The 17,110-nt window shown below is 41.5% G+C and overlaps 1 protein-coding gene across 3 annotated transcripts; it reads left to right on the top strand.

Moving 5' to 3' along the window:
- The first annotated feature begins 149 nt into the window (after positions 1-149).
- LOC132699957 (meiosis regulator and mRNA stability factor 1) lies at positions 150-16,865 on the top strand. 3 transcript variants are annotated; one of them, XM_060666968.1, is made up of 12 exons: positions 150-539; positions 2,325-2,609; positions 2,666-2,841; positions 4,966-5,045; positions 6,349-6,464; positions 8,244-8,468; positions 9,810-10,202; positions 10,251-10,423; positions 10,784-11,651; positions 13,509-14,196; positions 15,183-15,316; positions 16,342-16,865. In XM_060666968.1, the coding sequence occupies exons 1-12, from the start codon at positions 150-152 to the stop codon at positions 16,639-16,641; spliced, it is 3,828 nt and encodes a 1,275-aa protein (XP_060522951.1). In that variant the 3' UTR covers positions 16,642-16,865. The 3 variants fall into 3 exon arrangements, with proteins under 3 accessions (XP_060522951.1, XP_060522950.1, XP_060522952.1); XM_060666967.1 differs by having other exon boundaries at positions 8,241-8,468; XM_060666969.1 differs by lacking the exons at positions 150-539; positions 2,325-2,609; positions 2,666-2,841 and adding an exon at positions 2,916-4,908 and having other exon boundaries at positions 8,241-8,468.
- The last annotated feature ends 245 nt before the right edge of the window (positions 16,866-17,110 follow it).

Here is a 17,110-nt window from a genome sequence, read left to right as displayed (position 1 = left end):
CGCGTCATGCGCCAGGTTAACAACTCGGTGCGTCACAAGTGTTTGTTTACGTCCTAAAAAAAATCTGATTATCGGAGGTCCAGTAGTCATGTATTGCGGATTCCGGCGCCCGAATTGCATCACGTCGCGAAAACTGCACGGCGCCCGATATGTTTTCAACAAATTCGGACGAGTCCGATGAATCCAAACCTAGAAATATGGACCTGTCCGACCGCGGCCCCTGCGGGCGGAGGTTGTTTGCGCAACGATCATCGAAGAGCGCGACGAACACGTGCAGTTCGTCCCAGTCGGACAGCTCGGCGCCCGCCGGGGCCAGGTTCAGGACGAAAAAGTCGAAAGGCAACGTCCGGCGGCTGCCGCCGCTCGGCTTGTTCTGGGACATCGAAAACGTGAGCGTTCCCAAGATGAAGAGCGCGTCCGTGGTCGTTCAGAAACTGCGGGAGGTGTTCCTCAAGAAGTACCGCGAATCGGAATTCGTGGTGGTGTGCGACGTGAAAAAGGAGAATCCCCAAATCATCCAGGAGCTTCACGATTCGCAGGTAAGTCGTAGGTGTTATGCCGCTGCACGCTGCTTCGAAAGGGGAAAAGAACCCTAACGTAGGTTACATTGCCGTGAGCTTTTTCCCAGGGCGATTATAAGGTCCGCTGTTTAGCATATAAAAAAATTGTGCGGTTATATTTGCTTTTTTATCTGCGATAGGGATTTAGTTGATTTTAATTAAATATTTTTGCTGTGCTCAAGTGTAAAACCAGAGAGATATGTAAATCTTACAAAGAATTATGTGAATCTGTTGATAAAACCTGAAAGCTCTTTAATGCAGTTTTTAAGTGAAAATTATCCATTTCTAAGTCAGTTTTATTATTTTATCCATAAAAAATGAATAACAGCAAGATTTTTTTTGGTTCAGTTAAAGTAATGACTATATTTGAATAATATCTACTCTCTGTGTATATTCTTAAGACTAGTTGTGTAAACTTAGTTTAATATAGTTTCTACTAACATTTAAATCAACACAACTTCCCTATTCAACGTAAATATCCTTCGAAGGCTGGTGGGATATCCGATATATTCAAAATCTTTATAATTAATTCTTATCATTGTAGTAGGCTGTGCCTGTAAGAACTATTAATTCTGTTGTCAAGACGGTTGTTTGACAGTTGTTTGACATCAGTTTTTAAATTCAGTTCTTCGCGTCTCATTGTGCATCGTTATTGTAAAAAAGAATGGTTGAGTTTACTAATGACGAGTTGGCAGATATGCTAGATGGGCGAACATTTTCAAATTTACTTAGACAGTGGATTGAAACAGGTACTTTGCAGCAGTTTTAAATTCGATTTATGAAAATCCTGAACTCAGTGAATATGATATGGGTATATTCAAGGAGTCCAAGCGTTGCTTCCCGGAGATTTCCCCTTGCGTGTTATTTTTTGTCAATGGTTTTTCGATAAAATTGCTTATTATCCCTTGTTTGACCAAGAAATACTCTTTCCAGACGGAAATGCTATCAGATATTTTCACCATAACCACATTTTGGGCCGATGAAAACCCCCATGCAGTATAATTTGAACATCAGTTTATTTCATTTATTATTAATTAATTATTATTAATTTTGTTAAAAATCATTAATAGTATGTAGTTTTTTTTTAAATAAGAATAATTTATTATTTATCTTGTTAGCATGTTAAGTAAAAAGTATTCTGTTTTTTTTTCCTATAGGACATTAGTTGGTAAGTAAAAAAAAAAGTTCCCGACTCGACCAGAGCAGCGGCGACCTAATTAACAAAAATATTATAGACAGTGGCACGCCACTCATTTCTCAAAAAAATGACATTTGCATTCATTTATGAACAAATTTTTACTTAAAGATAAAAACTAATTTCTCTGCATGCCGTCATATTAACGACATTGATATGACCGTGAATGGATGGAGATTGTAAGAATAATTTTTATTTTAAGGGAAATCAGGGGCGTGCCGTCAAAATAGACGGGTTAAATTCCGTACGCCCGCCGCTGGTGTATTTTACAAAAAAATTGCGGTTCACCAAAATAATGCCTCTCGATACGTAGTACACGTAATTTTCATTAAAATATCTAAAGTGCCATCACTAATATTAAAAAAATATATTTTATTTTAGAAAACTTTACCAACCTTGTATGTTCATACGAAGTTTCCTTTTTAAAATAGAAATGTCATTCTTAGTATAAGAGTGAAAGCGGTTAAAGTACCGAGGCGCCTTTTCTTCTTCTTCTTTTTTTTCTCTTGTTCTTATGGCCGACCGTATCGAAATTGTTGGCGAGGCTTTTTTTTACGTGCTGCGTGCAGGTGGACTTGCTACACGTGTCGTCGTCGTCGAAAAACGCGGCCGACGAGAAACTGCGACAGTCGCTGAGGCGTTACGCGGAACTGCACCCCGCCCCCTCCGCGGTCGTTCTCATATCCGGCGACGTTAACTTCGCCGGCGACCTCTCCGACCTCAGGTACCGCAAAAAGCTGAGGGTCATCCTGGTGCACAACGTCAACGTGGCCGACGCGTTGATCCTTTGCGCCCACGAGCACCATTCGTTCGCAGAACTCACGGAACACTTGCCGGCGACGCGTAAATCGAAGGTGACCCACGTGACCGCGCGTTTCTCACCGCAAGCGGTCTTATTTTAGCGTTCCAGGAGGCGGCGACCGCGTTTTACTTGTCCGTCCTGAACGTTCCGAAACACGTCGACTCGGTCAAGGTGAAAACGCGACTCAAAAGTCTGAGCTACAACTGCGGGGGCAAGTGCGTGCAATACGTCACGGGCGAGGGCGTGGCTTGCCTGCGGTTCGGGAACTTCGACCTGGCGCTGAGGTTCGTAACGAAGCGTCGATGGACGCGGTTAAACGGTAACCTGAATTCATTCTGCGCTCGCGTACAGGGTGGGCTGGGTGCACTTTATTATATTTTATTAAAAAAAAGTTTATACGAAAGTTTTATGGTTTAAATTAAATTTAAAAACTATTTATTTTTTATACATGCAGGGTCTCCTATATATCTTGTTACTTTCGAAAATCAATGAAATCGAATTTTCAATAGTATCTGCGCTCGTATAAAAATTTTATATCTCGGTGACGGGATCGCCGTTGGTACAGAAATGATCACCGTCGAAAAAAAAATGTTTTTTTTGTCCGTTCTCCGTTCTCGTCTTTTGGTTTTTCCTGAATAACTTTCGAACTGCATGGTTTCAGAAAAAACTTATTTTTTCGAAAACCATTTACTATTTTCAAAAAATGCTTGAACCAGGGCGCGTGGAAAATCCAGAGCTATAACCTCTACTTCAAACAATGATTGTATCATATACAGGGTGTGTCGTTTATGGTCAAAAATTCTAAAATATCCTAAAATTGTTCGTTGTTGTTTAGTTAATGGGGCTACATTTACTGTTGTTTGTACTGTTATCGTTATTGTTACTTGTTTTAAATTTTTAAACTTTTATCATAATTATGCATATTATTTTATATCGTTGACGATATAAAAAATGATGACGTTTTAACTTCCTAAATCTCTAAATGTCTGTAATAACTTAACTACAAAAAAGACCCATAACCGGTAGCATAAATCCTGAAAATTAATTAAAAAATAAGAATAATTTTTAAAATAATTATATGTGCTTTTACACGATTTGAAGAAAAATATCGTCTCTTCTTAAAAAAATGAATACTGCAAGTTGGAATTTTTTAAAAATGTCACACCCTGTATAATTTTAAAATACGAAGTCATCGCAGATAGTTGGAATACACAATTTCAATTTTTGTTCAAAGTACACAAAATTCGAATAAGTAGTTACCTTTATTTTTGGCAAGGATTCTAAAAATATTAAAATCGGACACCCTGTATATATACAAAATAAATAATTTAAATTTTTAATTTAAACCATAAATCTTTTGTATAAACTTTTTGTTTTCTAAAATCAGTAGTCCCACTCAGTACGTCATTGCAAGTATAGTTGGAGGATTCTCTTTCTAACCTAACCTTAATGTATACAGTGATGTAGATACGAGGGTCGCATTCAGCCCTGGCGAAAGGTAATCTAAAAACCAAAAACCGCGGTGATTTGTCGAAAATGGCTGCCAAAAAAAAACTACTCTCCTTCACCGCCTTCAGAAAAAGAACGTCATTACTAATTACAATGTCCCTTGCTTTTTCTGTGTGGTTGACAAAATTTTTCCAGTGCAAAACCAAATTAGCTAAATCCCATATATTAAAATCTGGTACCTCCGAAAGGTCCAGAATTATACTTCCACTGATAGAAAATCACCAGCTGAAACAATTGTATTGTACCAGCTAACGTTGTACCAACAACAAATGCCTCTAGCTATAATATTTCGCTTCTTGTGTGGTGTGATAATTCACATTTGTTTGGCGTTGTAGTATCAGAAAATAGTTAGGTTAGGTCATAGATTCGCATTTGCTGCCGTTGTTCACAATATTCCGTGACAGTTGGCCATTGGGAAGTAAATTGTAAAAGAAGAAGAAAAAGATATTCCGTGACTTTGAAAGAACTGCCGTCTTAGTTTTTGTCTTTTGATTTTTTCACCTTTACAAATTTCATTCAGCGCCCCAGAACATTTGTAATCAATAAATTTCAACACGCCTGGCCAAATAACAGTAAAAAAAACTCAACACGCGACGGCAACCTGGCCGCCCGAGATCCCGACGTGTACGACCGCCTTGAGCCTCGTTTTTTTTTTCCGCCGCGAATGAAAAAAATGTATCGGACGATGGACGAGCGAGAAAAAAAAAACGTACGCGATAGTTTCCGTTTTCGTGTGCGGTGCCGCGTCATGTTCTTAATGAATTGAATTTTCATTTTAAAATACTAATTGCAATCACACTCACGAGGATGGCGTACTTTAAACCCTACGAGCGGTGCTACAGGTAGTTTTGTTGGAGTATCGTAGAATCGGTAACGTTGTTATAATTATTGTTGCGCAGAGCCCAGAAGCGGATCCAGGGGGAGGACGTTTTCGGGAACAAAATCAAGGTCCTGTCGCCGTCGGTGAGATGTTATTCGGGTAAGTGTGCCTCGACCGAGCGGCGATGATTTTGGTGGATTTTTGTTTTCGAATTTTGGTTTGACGTTTTAATTAAATGCCGATTAACGTACATTAAACTCTTAACTTTAATCATTTTGCAGCAGATAATTTCTCTCAACATGGCAACAAATTTGTAGGTTATAACCGTGCCCTCTTTTCCGGTTTTTGTCCGTCATTACCGGTGGAATAGATTTTTCTCTAGGAAGTCAAAATGTTCTTTTTTTTTTGGAGAGTCCGATAGTCACGATGCAATTCGTACATGTATTTTTACCAGGCGAAATGGAATTTTTCGATAATAGAAAATGTTTATTCGCCTGTATGAAAATATTTCAACCGCGCCCCTCTCCGTGTAATTTTAGCAGATGCAAATGTTTGCCGTGTAAAAAGAAGAGGACATTTTTTATAACCATTTAAAGAATTGAACTCTTAATTAACATAACCACGTTTCCAAAAACAGTTCCTCGCTGATTATTTTTAATATTAGTGATACGCAAAAAGTTGTTGCCAAATACATTCGTTTATTTTGAACGCCCTATAGCATCTAATTCAAATGATTTCGAGTCACCCTGTACATTTTAAAATAATTTTAAATAGTTCTTTCAACAACGTTTACAACATTTGCGTTAAACGTTTTCTAATAAATTTGTACTCTTTCCTTGAGTCACCCTGTACTAATTTGCTTGCTAGTGTGAGTAATTTTTGGAAAATGTAAATACATATTTGGAAAAATTATTAAGTTTAGGTATATGTTATTATTTTTAAAAAAACTTGAAGAATTTTGAAGTGAATTCAAAACAAAAATTAAAAATAGGGTTTTAGAATTAAAAAAAAAGTATGTTGTATTCGTCACGGTTTTTTCAGCCGCCCTGTATACTTTCAAAATGATTTTAAATCGTGCCCTCTAACGATCTTTACAACATTTTCAAAGAACTTTTAAACTTTACGCTATTATTGGCTCCCTGTACTATTTTTCGCGAGTGTGAGTATTTTTTCGAAAAATTAAAATATTGCAAAAAGTATTATAGTTTAGCTATATATTATTATTTATTTATTATTTGAATTGAAAAAAAAAAGTATGCTGTATTCGTCACAATTTTTTGAGCCGCCCTGTATACTTCCAAAATAATTTTAAATCGTTCGTCCTAACGATCTTGACCACCATTTTCTAATAAACTACTTTTGAATCTAATGAGATAAATGACATTTACTCATCATTGACTGTTAACTTGATTTTTCTTATGGAAAAAAATTTTTTTTTGACTTTGGCGCGCCTCGATTGCAGGCAAAAAAGTCAAGAGCGTCGGCCAGTCGACGCCCTTCGTCGCGGCGGCGCAGCCGGCGCCACCTCCGCCCCCAGGCTTCACATCGGAGGGCGTCGTCACAATGGATTCGTGTCAGGTGGGTAAATTTTTATGTTACGCACCGATCTAGCGTGCGGGACGCGTCACTATACCACGTGATTTTCTCGTCCCACGGATCCGAACCGCTTCGGACATTTCCGCGAGCGATCGGATGTTTTCGGATTCTGACGGTAGCGTCAGCGAACGTAATCGTATTGTTTTTGGCAAAAATGTATCCCAAAAAACAGTTTCATCAACGTTTTCGTGAAAATTTTGCCAGATTTTTTTTCTCAGAGACACACAAATTTCAATTATGTCATTTCAAATATGGAAGGTGTTTCCTAATTGAAGGTCAATAATTAAGGGGAAGATTTTTTAATCGTCTTAACTTTTCAGATAGATCATTTCTAAAGAAATTTAATTTCGCTTTAAAACATTACAACTTCTTACTTAAGTCTGTTTTGTTAAGTACAAACGCGAAGTAGAGCCTGTCTCAATAAAGAAGAGCCCAGTGACGTCATTGTTCGATACCCGAAATAAGCGTTCTATCTCCTTGCGTTATTCCGTTCTTTATCGTGAAAGAGTGGTGGCACTAGGGATATCCCGATACTAGTAAATACGAGTAGGTACTCGATACTTTTGATTCGACACCAAGTATTTATAGCATCCAATCAATCTTGCGATACTTACTCGGTATCGAAACAAAAGTACTTGGTATCAAATCGAATCAGCCTCATTATTAAAAAAAAAAAACCGAACGCGTCAGACATACATAATCTCTATCTGATCTATGGTGACGCGTTGTCTCGCGCCAGCCAAGCCGAACTCGTCCGACTTCACTCGACCGAGCCCGAGCCAAAAGCGAGGAAGATGTCCGCCCTTATTATTCCAATGTTATCATGGAATTTTTTGTTTAAAGTACGTGCTTAACGTGACGGAAACCTTTATAATAAAAGTTTTCTTTTCCGTCTTAATTTTGTTTTAATTATTGTCTTTCAACGTTCATTGTTAGTTTCCTTTCCACCCTGTGTCTCAAAAGTCCAGGCGTTTAGGACATCTCCTGTTTGTCAAATGGACATGATCCACATTTCAACCTGTAGACACCTGATTTTGAGATTTTGGACACTTCATTTTCAGAACTAACAAACCAATAGGAAAATTAAAAAAAAAACAATAAAACAAAATGTCTAAAATGTCATAAATGAGGTGTCCACAGGTTGAAATGCGACAAATTGGACAAACATATAGCTCGTTCAAGAAACGCATTAGTGAACATAAAAGAGCGTTTAAAAACAATAATCTAGATTCTAATTATGCTACACACTTAAACACAGACAAAGACATTTTTGACCACAATTTTGATATTTTACATACAGTCACAAAAAGTAGAAAATTAAATTTATTGAAAGCCATGGAGATTAACAAAATGAGACATTCAAATATATTGCTTAACGGTCAATTAGATCTAATTACCTGTCCTTTATTGTACTTATACAACAATATTAATTAAGGTGTATTGCTATTTTTCGGTATATATAGTAGCATGTAGTTTGTAAATATTACATTTGATAGACACACGGTGTTGTCGAAACAATTGTCATGTGAATATATATAATTTCGTGAAAAACTGAACCTTTAGTTCCTATTTATTTTGGAAAAACCCGAAATAATCGTGATGATCAAAGGCCGAGTCCGATCGCGACGAAGTCGAGGCACATTTCGACCTCCTTCGCTTGCGAAATGCGAACAACGGTGAAGCGAAACTGATTTTTTTTAACGGCGTCGCGACGCCGGCGTCCGTCTCCGCCCGCGCCTACACCCGTTCGGTTTGCAGCAGCAGCAGCAGGCGTCGACGAGCAGGAACGCCTGCAAGCCGATCCTCGGCAGGCCGTGCACTCCGCAGGAGCCCTTCTTCAAACGCGTCCACACCTTCAGCGGCAGCTCGGACCAATCAGACGGCAGTTTGAGGCCGGTGGACCTCAACATCACCAATCTGGACCCCGCGATCGAGCCCAAGGAGCTACGCAACCTGCTCGCCGCCATGATTAAGGAGTACGCGATGGTGAGCCAAGGCGCCCGGCTCCAAGCCTTTAGCGTCTTAAGAAAAAAAAAACGATTGCCTGTTCTCTGTAACGGGCCATGGAGAAGCGTTCGAAGGCTTATAACGTTCGTACGGTTGGAACTAGCGGCTTCAAATGTTCCTCCGTGCTAGTACTGAGCGAAGCGCAGCGGCCCTCAAAATATCGAGCCGATCGGATATCGACGGCCATTTTGTTGGCGATTTTCCACCCCCGGACGGAACCCATCGAAACCGGGCGGGATCGGAAGGTCGGAAGTATTTTTTAAAAATTTTAGATTTTTTTTTTTTCGGGATCGAAAAAATTTTATTTTCTCGAAAACGGTACGTCCGATCGGAAAAATTCTCGATGCTTGGGATTCAGGGCGACGGCCCAAAAAGGGAAAATTGCAATTTTTCACAATTAATTATTGGGGGCGACGGAGAAACCGCGGCAAACGGTGCCGTTTGATTTGGGCGGTCTTTTAGGTCGCCTCGGGAGCTACAATTTTTGCATTTATCGTTTTCGTCTATCGTACAGACTGCGCGAGATAAGTATGGTTCAAATTAATTATTACCTTATAATTTTGTTATCTTGACGGAAGGGGCAGTTTGGGTTTAACGGTGGCGTCGACGGTCACTAGGAATACAATTTGATGGATGCGTCACGAGAGAACTCGGGTTCAAACCCGATTGGCGGTCAATTTTTTTTTCTCTTTGAATATTTAATTTTATTATATTTTTACGTCGTAAGTGCTTAAATTGGGTAAATTATCTTAAATGAAATTTTCCAACACGAAAAATAGAAACATTTTACAATTCGTAATATATAAAATAAAACTCTGTATCGCGAACAAAATTTGTTGTACTGTTAGGTCTCCATACAAAGCTATCTATTAATCCACTCTGTATACCGAATTTGTCACTCTCTTTACCTAAAGAAAAAATGGCACATCAGGTAACAAAGTATGGAATATAGGCCGACTTGTAATTATTAGTCTCTTACCTTCTCAGAATTCTTTACCCTAAAAATCTTATTACCGAGAACCTGGTCGTCCTGGTAGTAAGCGATTATATTAATGCCTTTATCGGTATGTATAAAAGCACACCATTTTTTCTGTTTATTCTTTTTATAAATTTATTATTTGTATTCTGTTTAAAGAATTCTTAATAAATTTTTTGTTACTTATTGTAATTCTTTTTTTGTTGTTTAATAAAAGAATTTTCCAAAAAAAAAAACACTTCCCTAGGCGGTGTATACGATAGAAAAGCAATACGACCGCCTATGGTTTTTTTTTTTTTTTGAATATCCAAAAACTGATGCCGAGATCTCTTTTCTCCTGAAAGATCCTGAGCCTGAGCGTGTCGCAGCAGGCGGACGGAGCGCCGGTCGCTCACCTCCGCGTCGGTAGTCAGCAAGAGGCCCGATTCGTCATATCGAAACTGCACCGTCAGAAATTGGGACACAAGAGGATCACGGTCTCCTACGTCGAGCAAAGCAACCAGCCCGATCCCGATCAGCTGAAGGCGATGACGGTCAGCATTCTGCAGGAGGCGCCGGACCAGTCGATGCCGCTCTTCAAGTTCATGGACCTCCTCGAGTCCCGTTTTCACTGCACCGTGTCCGTGTCGGACGTCAATCGTCTCAAGGACGTCGCCCGTATCGCTGACAGGCTCGGCTCACGCGTCATATCCCTCACGAAGGAGGTCAAGGTTTCGCCTCCGCCCACATTGAGCACGGTGAGTAACTTTTTTTTTTGCGATAATCGATAGCGTCATTTCCCGCAGACCATGGTGCCGTTCTGTACGATCCATTGTCCCGACGGTCTGCGAGGAAGTCGCGGGTGGTGCGAGGAGTTTAATACGTCCCAAGTGCCCAACGTGCAGGTGTCGTTGGGCAACTTCGCGTCCGCCCTGATGCGGCTGCTGGACGTCCATCTGGGCAGCATGCCGTTGCTGAGGTGAGCGCCTCCCTAATGATATTTATGGTTATTATTGGTGTTGTTCAACACAGAAAAACACATTTTTGACGACAATTTTGATATTTTACATACAGCCACAAATAGCAGAAAATTAAATTTATTGGAAGTCATGGAGATTAACAAAATGAGACATTCAAATGTATTGCTTAATGATCAATTAGATTTAAATACCTCTCCTTTATTGACCTTAACTTCTCACAACAACATTAATTAAGGTTTTATGGTCATGGTCAGGCGACGTTCCTTTATATTAGCAGTTTTATTTTGCGTAAACTACGGTACAAACGAATTCCCGTCCAGGCCATCGAAGTGCCTAACCGTCCCATTGGTTTCGTGTAGCTTCCAGGCGTGTTACGAGCAAGAGTTCCGGGTCGCGTTACCCGTCGACGATGACGGCGTGCCCCTCGAGCACCTGGTCACCTGCGTGCCGCGAGCGGAACTCCTGCTGGTCGGACCGAACCGCAATATCAAGATCGTGACGGCGCGACCCGAGAGTGGCGACGAGGGCGTGGCTAGGGCGGCGACCGTGGCCGCCCCCCTCGCGCCCAACGTCAACCTGCTGTGTCGCGAGATCGTCGATCTACTGAAGACGGCGGACCGCTGCCAGTTGCCGTTGACCAAGTTCATCCCCGCCTACCACCACCACTTCGGGCGCCAGTGCCGGGTCGCCGATTACGGCTTCACCAAGCTGCTCGACCTGATCGAGTCGGTTTCGCACGTGGTGCAGATAATGGGCGAGGGCACCAGACGCGTCATCACGCTCACCCACCCCGCCCAGATGCGCCGTTTCACGTCGGACCTGCTGCGCGTGCTCAAGGCGCAGCCCGCGAAGCAGATCGCCGCCGTAGACTTTCCGGCGGCGTACGAGAAGGTGACCGGAAGACGGTTCGACCCCGCGGAATACGGTCTGTGCACGTTCGTCGATCTGCTGCGCGAAATGGGCGAGAACACGCTTGTGCTACGCGAAACTTGCGACGGTCTGATGATCGCTGTGCCGAAACGCGAGCAAACGGCGGAGGAGGCGGCGCGCACCAAGCAATTCGCCCGGGAGGCGGTCGACTTGCTGAAACACACGCCTTACTACACGATGCTGTTCAACAAGTTCGTCCCCGCCTACCACCATCACTTCGGGCATCAGTGCCGAGTGTCCGACTACGGGTTCGTTAAGCTCGTCGAGCTGTTCGAGGCCATCCCCGACGTGGTGAAGGTAAGACGACGAAGAAAAAGTGTTTTTTTTTTTTTTCGAAATACTTTTTCGTAAATAAAATATTAAGCATCATCCTGCGATCCCACTTCTGAACACTCTACAAAATGCGTATCGAATCAGTTTCGGTTTAGCTCTGAAGAAGCCGACAGGATTATCGGCGTATGCAACTGCGCAATTTTTTTGAACACTCCACAATATACACATAAAAAAAATCTCGGTTTAGCTCTAAAGAAGCCAACAGGATGATGACTTTAACCAGCGAAAGCAAATGCGAAATTTTTTTTTTTCGAAGAGCTTTTTCGTAAATAAAATATTAAGCATCATCCCGCGATCCCACTTCTGAACACTACGCAAAATACGCATCGGACCAGTTTCGGTTTAGCTCTGAAGAAGCCAACAGGATGACGACGATAATTAGCGAAAGCAAATGCGATTTTTTTTTTCGAAATGCTTTTTCTTAAATAAAATATTAAGCTTCATCCTGCTATCCCACTTCGAAACACTCCACAAAATATACATCAAACCAATTTCGGTTTATTTCTAAAGAGCAACAGGATGATGACGATAATTAGCGAAAACAAATGCGAAACTTTTTTTTTCCGAAGAGCTTTTTCGTAAATAAAATTTTAAGCATCATCCCGCGATCCCACTTCTGAACACTACACAAAATACGCATCGGACCAGTTTCGGTTTAGCTCTGAAGAAGCCAACAGGATGATGACGATAATTAGGGAAAGCAAATGCGAAACTTTTTTTTCGAAGTGCTTTTTCGTAAATAAAATATTAAGCATAATTCCACTATCCCACTTCTGAACATTCAACAAAATTCGGTTCAGCTCTGAAGAAGCCAACGGGCTGGTTGGCGAAACGTCAGCAATTTCGACTCAGCAAAAACCGACGCGAGAGGATGTGTAAATAGAATGTGCGCGTTTTGTGGAGTGGGGATATTGGAAACCGTAAAAGATACGATATCCGAAATTAAAATTAAATTAAATTAAAAAATAAAATTAAAATGTTTGTGCAAAATACAGTGCCTAAACTGGATTATTTTTCCAAAACATATTTTTTTATTTGGAAATTGTAAGTTCTATGAAAATAAATGAATCCATCGGAATTAATTTTAAGAAAAAAATTACAGACTGCGTTGCTTTGAACGATAATAGAATTGAACATTCTATATGATACCCTGATCTAGAGGTTGACATACCGGTGTCGTATTTGAAGGCGAGAAGATAATTTTTATGTTTTGTAATTTTAACTCATAAAAATTTTCGCCTTTTAGGATCATTTTTCATGCATGCTTTCTTGTTAAATTTCCATGTTGCCGGTAAATTTTTCCAATCACGAGCAAATCTTCTTTTTGTACTGCCATATTTGCACAAAATAAAATTGTAAGCCTCTCCTTGGAAAGCTTTCCACCACTACAATTGTTGGATTTCAAAGCAAGTGTTTTGTTGGGTAACACTCGAAAGAAAAGGCCAGTCTTATCTTAAAACTGATACACTTAAAACTTATCGCATGTCTCTCGCGCCACTTTTGCAGCCATTCATCGGAAGCTGTATTTTTTTTATGGAGTGTCCGGTTAAAGGAGTTCGTTTTACAGGTAAAAGGGTAGGCATATATTTATAAGAGATTTTATTTTGGCCTTAACATTTCTAAATGGAAAATTTGCTGAACGCAATTGCGAAAGCGGACATCGAACCAATCTTAACACACGACAAACAATTTTAAACGCGGCTTAAGCAATGCTTACGCCCCTAGAACATTAGGTCCGCCCCCCTCAGACCGTACATAGTAGAACACGAAAGTTTCGTTGAAAACTGAAGTAGGTTTCGTAACTTTTTTTCCCCCAAATAGATCGAGGAGTTGCCCGACGGCGAGCGAACCGTCAGCCTGACGGCGCGCGAATCCCTGAAGACGCTGGGGGCCCAAGTGCAGGAGCTAATAGGGCAGGACAGCGTGACCGTCGACGAGCTGGCGCAGCGTCACTTTCGAGAGTTCGGGTACCCGCTAAAACCGTCCGCGTTCGGATGCTCCACCCTCTTCGACCTCGTCCTTCTACTATCCGATTACGTCGAGGTCGTCGACTGCAATCGGCTTCGCGCAATTCCGCAGGCCACGCCCACCGTGCTGGGCGTCCGATGCTGGGGTCTCCTGCTGGATCCGCCGCACTGCAAGGAGCTCGCCGTCCTGCGGGCCGAGTACCGCGACTTCTACAGGGGTCGGTTCTCACGCGAGACGCTTCTCCAAGCGTCGGAGATGGTGTCGATGTCGACGTCGGCGTCGGAAGGCGTCGAATACGCGTTGCTGACCGCCATCTACACCCTGGCGGCGCAACTGTTCCACGTGATACGCACGAACGGCGGCCGCGTCCCCTTCAACCGCCTGGAACGACTCTACGGCCACGCCTACGGCAAACCGTTGAGACTGGCGACGTACCAGATACGCGGCGAGTACGACTTTCGACGCCGTCTCGGCCTCGTTTTCCACGTGGCCGCCGATCCCGACCTCGGCACCGTGGTCGCGTTGGGCGGGACCGTCGCAGGTACGTCCGCCATTATTTACGTTTTTTTCCTTCAATATTGATCTTGTAGGTTTACTTCACTTCACCAATAGTTGCCGTAATACTACTTGCTCTTCTAATTTCGTCTTCCCGTATTGTCAGTGGTCTTCCTCTGTGCCTTCGGTTTCTAAGGATGTAATGCCCGCGTCCGCCATTATTTAAGGTTTTTTTCTTTCAATGTTGATCTTGTAGATTTACTTTACTTCATCCAGAGTTGCCGTAATTCTACTAATGAGGGTCTTGCTCTTCTAATTCCGTCTTGCCGTGTTATCAGTGGTCTTCCTCTGTGCCTTCGGTTTCTAAGGGCGTAATGCCCGCGTCCGCCATTATTTAAGTTTTTTTCTTTCAATGTTGATCTTGTAGATTTACTTTACTTCACCAAGAGTGCCGTAATGAGGGTCTTGCTCTTCTAACTCCGTCTTCCCGTGTTATCAGTGGTCTTCCTCTGTGCCTTCGGTTTCTAAGGGCGTAATGCCCGCGTCCGCCATTATTTAAGTTTTTTTCTTTCAATGTTGATCTTGTAGATTTACTTTACTTCACCCAGAGTTGCCGTAATACTACTAATGAGGGTCTTGCTCTTCTAATTCCGTCTTGCCGTGTTATCAGTGGTCTTCCTCTGTGCCTTCGGTTTCTAAGGGTGTAATGCCCGCGTCCGCCATTATTTAAGTTTTTTTCTTTCAATGTTGATCTTGTAGATTTACTTTACTTCACCAAGAGTGCCGTAATGAGGGTCTTGTTCTTCTAACTCCGTCTTCCCGTGTTATCAGTGGTCTTCCTCTGTGCCTTCGGTTTCTAAGGGCGTAATGCCCGCGTCCGCCATTATTTAAGCTTTTTTCTTTCAATATTGGACTTGTAGATATCCGAAACGATGTCCATGCCTCTCCTTTAGCTCCGCCCCCACGAACTTAAGTTTATTTCTGCAGTTCTCGCGATCACTATTTTTTAATCGCGTTTCTCGTTCGTCGCAGAACATCTGGAGCCGATCTTGAACGCCCGCGACGCGAAAAAGTTTTCTCCACCGAAGCCGGACACGCCCCCCACGCCGTCGTCATCGTGGAGTCAATGGGCCTCGGTCCCGGGTAATTCCAACGCGGTCGCATCGGTAAGTGGAAATATCTTCTTTTTCTTTTACTGGCAGGCCAGATAAAAGTATGACGACTTTTAAGTTTTATCAAAAAGTATTTATTTATTCATCAAAATTAGTGGTAACGTTTTTTTTTCAAACCTAGAAGCGCCTTGAGTTATTTATTTATTTATTTATTTACAACAAGCAGTTAACCCAGGCTGATCTTCAATCTTCAATGATATCATAAAAAAGGAAAAGATTTTTACAAAAGAAAAAAAACAAAAGATTGTACTGAAGTGACTTTTACTTGATGAAAATCCATTTAACAAAATAAATAAGAACTAAAAGTTCAGATTTTCACGGAATTATGTATTTTCACATGACAATTGTTTCAACAATACAGTCCTACATACCCGCTCAAATCACCCAACGTTTCGAACTTATTAGCGATCATCTTCAGAATTCGGGTTATGTTTAGTCATTGTTGAGTCGCTTATTAACTTTTTCAACTTTTTTCCATCTATTATTTTTACGAAAATAATGCTTTTCTGTAGGCAATGATCAAATTTAAAATGTATTTTCTTAAAATAGGCGAGGTTGCCGTGATGTTTTTTTCAATTTTCTCAAATGAGACATCATGTATATTATGGGATTTTCGGATTGCCGCTGCAATAGCAATTTCAATTATATAACATAGTACGGGTCTCCGGCTCGCCGTTTTGGCTTAGTTGGCAATTATTTTCAAATAATGCATAAATTCCTTTAAATTCATCATTTAAGGCTCTTGTAAATAAGGTCCTTAAATGGAAAAAAAACTTAATATTCTTAATAATATCTTGAAAGGACTAACCAACTATGCACTAAAATATAGGGCGTTCTATTTCAAAAAATGTAACTTTTTTTTACAACCCCGCATATAAAAAAGTGAAAATAATAATAAAGGTCATTTTAATAGAAACAACTTTTGTATTTAATTTTTTTAGTAACCCCCTTAAGTTTCGCGATAAGGTATAGGCCCTTCTTAAACGGGGGCCAGTCTGTACGTGTAGTGTCTCCCGCAGAATCTATCGATAAACATGCCGATTTCGCATCACCCGAGACTGCTAGGCGACACGCACCATCTGGTGTCGCCGGCGCGTCACCTGCTGCTCGCCGACCCGTGGCGCGGGTCCCCGCCCCACCCGTCCCAGCTTCCGCTGCCCGACAAGTTCCTCGGGACGTCGTCCGCCCCGCCCACCGTCGCGGACGACTCGCGCGACGAGTCTACCGACTCGGGCGTGAACACCAGGCTGGATAATTCGGACGAACCGCCGCGCATGCGCACCCCCGAGCTGTGGCGCTCCTATCTCGAGTTCCAGTGAGGTCCGAGGGGGCGTGGCATCCCGCCGACGATGCCAGATCTCTTTCGTATCCGTGTCGTTTTATTTAAGGTTTAAATAAGGCAATCGAGATCGTTTTTTTTTATTTTTATTGTCGTTTTATGATTCCCGTGACCACTTTCCTATGTGTATTATTATCATTTTCGCTTTTAAATTTGTCGTGCGAAGCATACGTATTCCGAGTCGAGAATAAATTTCTACGTTTTCGCACACGTCGCATTTATTGAATGAAGCCCTCCCCCCCCCCCCCCCAATCCAACAAAGGGCCAAAGTAATATAACTCGTTTATTATTAAAGTTATAGGTGAAACTACAAGGCCCAAGTTGGCACTTGTACTAAGTACATTTGAAAATTTTATATCATGTACATTTTCAAAATAATATAAATACTGAAAATCCTAATTTTCAAAGTGATCTAAGTTCACTTTTTATTGATGATGTCAAAAAGTGCG

Source organism: Cylas formicarius, unplaced genomic scaffold (genome assembly GCF_029955315.1).
Source record: "Cylas formicarius isolate icCylForm1 unplaced genomic scaffold, icCylForm1.1 PGA_scaffold_3__17_contigs__length_32017465, whole genome shotgun sequence".
In the NCBI taxonomy this organism is placed as follows: Eukaryota; Metazoa; Arthropoda; class Insecta; order Coleoptera; family Brentidae; genus Cylas; species Cylas formicarius.
Note: the sequence above shows the minus strand (reverse complement) of the source record. Positions and strands in the feature narration are given on the sequence as shown.

Excerpts from the sequence above, each read along its gene's own strand:
- LOC132699957 (XM_060666967.1), top strand. The coding sequence starts at position 150 with ATGTTTTCAACAAATTCGGACGAGTCCGATGAATCCAAACCTAGAAAT. Across the intron at positions 540-2,324 it reads AGGAGCTTCACGATTCGCAG|GTGGACTTGCTACACGTGTC; the intron begins GTAAGTCGTAGG and ends TGCTGCGTGCAG. Across the intron at positions 15,317-16,341 it reads ATTCCAACGCGGTCGCATCG|AATCTATCGATAAACATGCC; the intron begins GTAAGTGGAAAT and ends TGTCTCCCGCAG.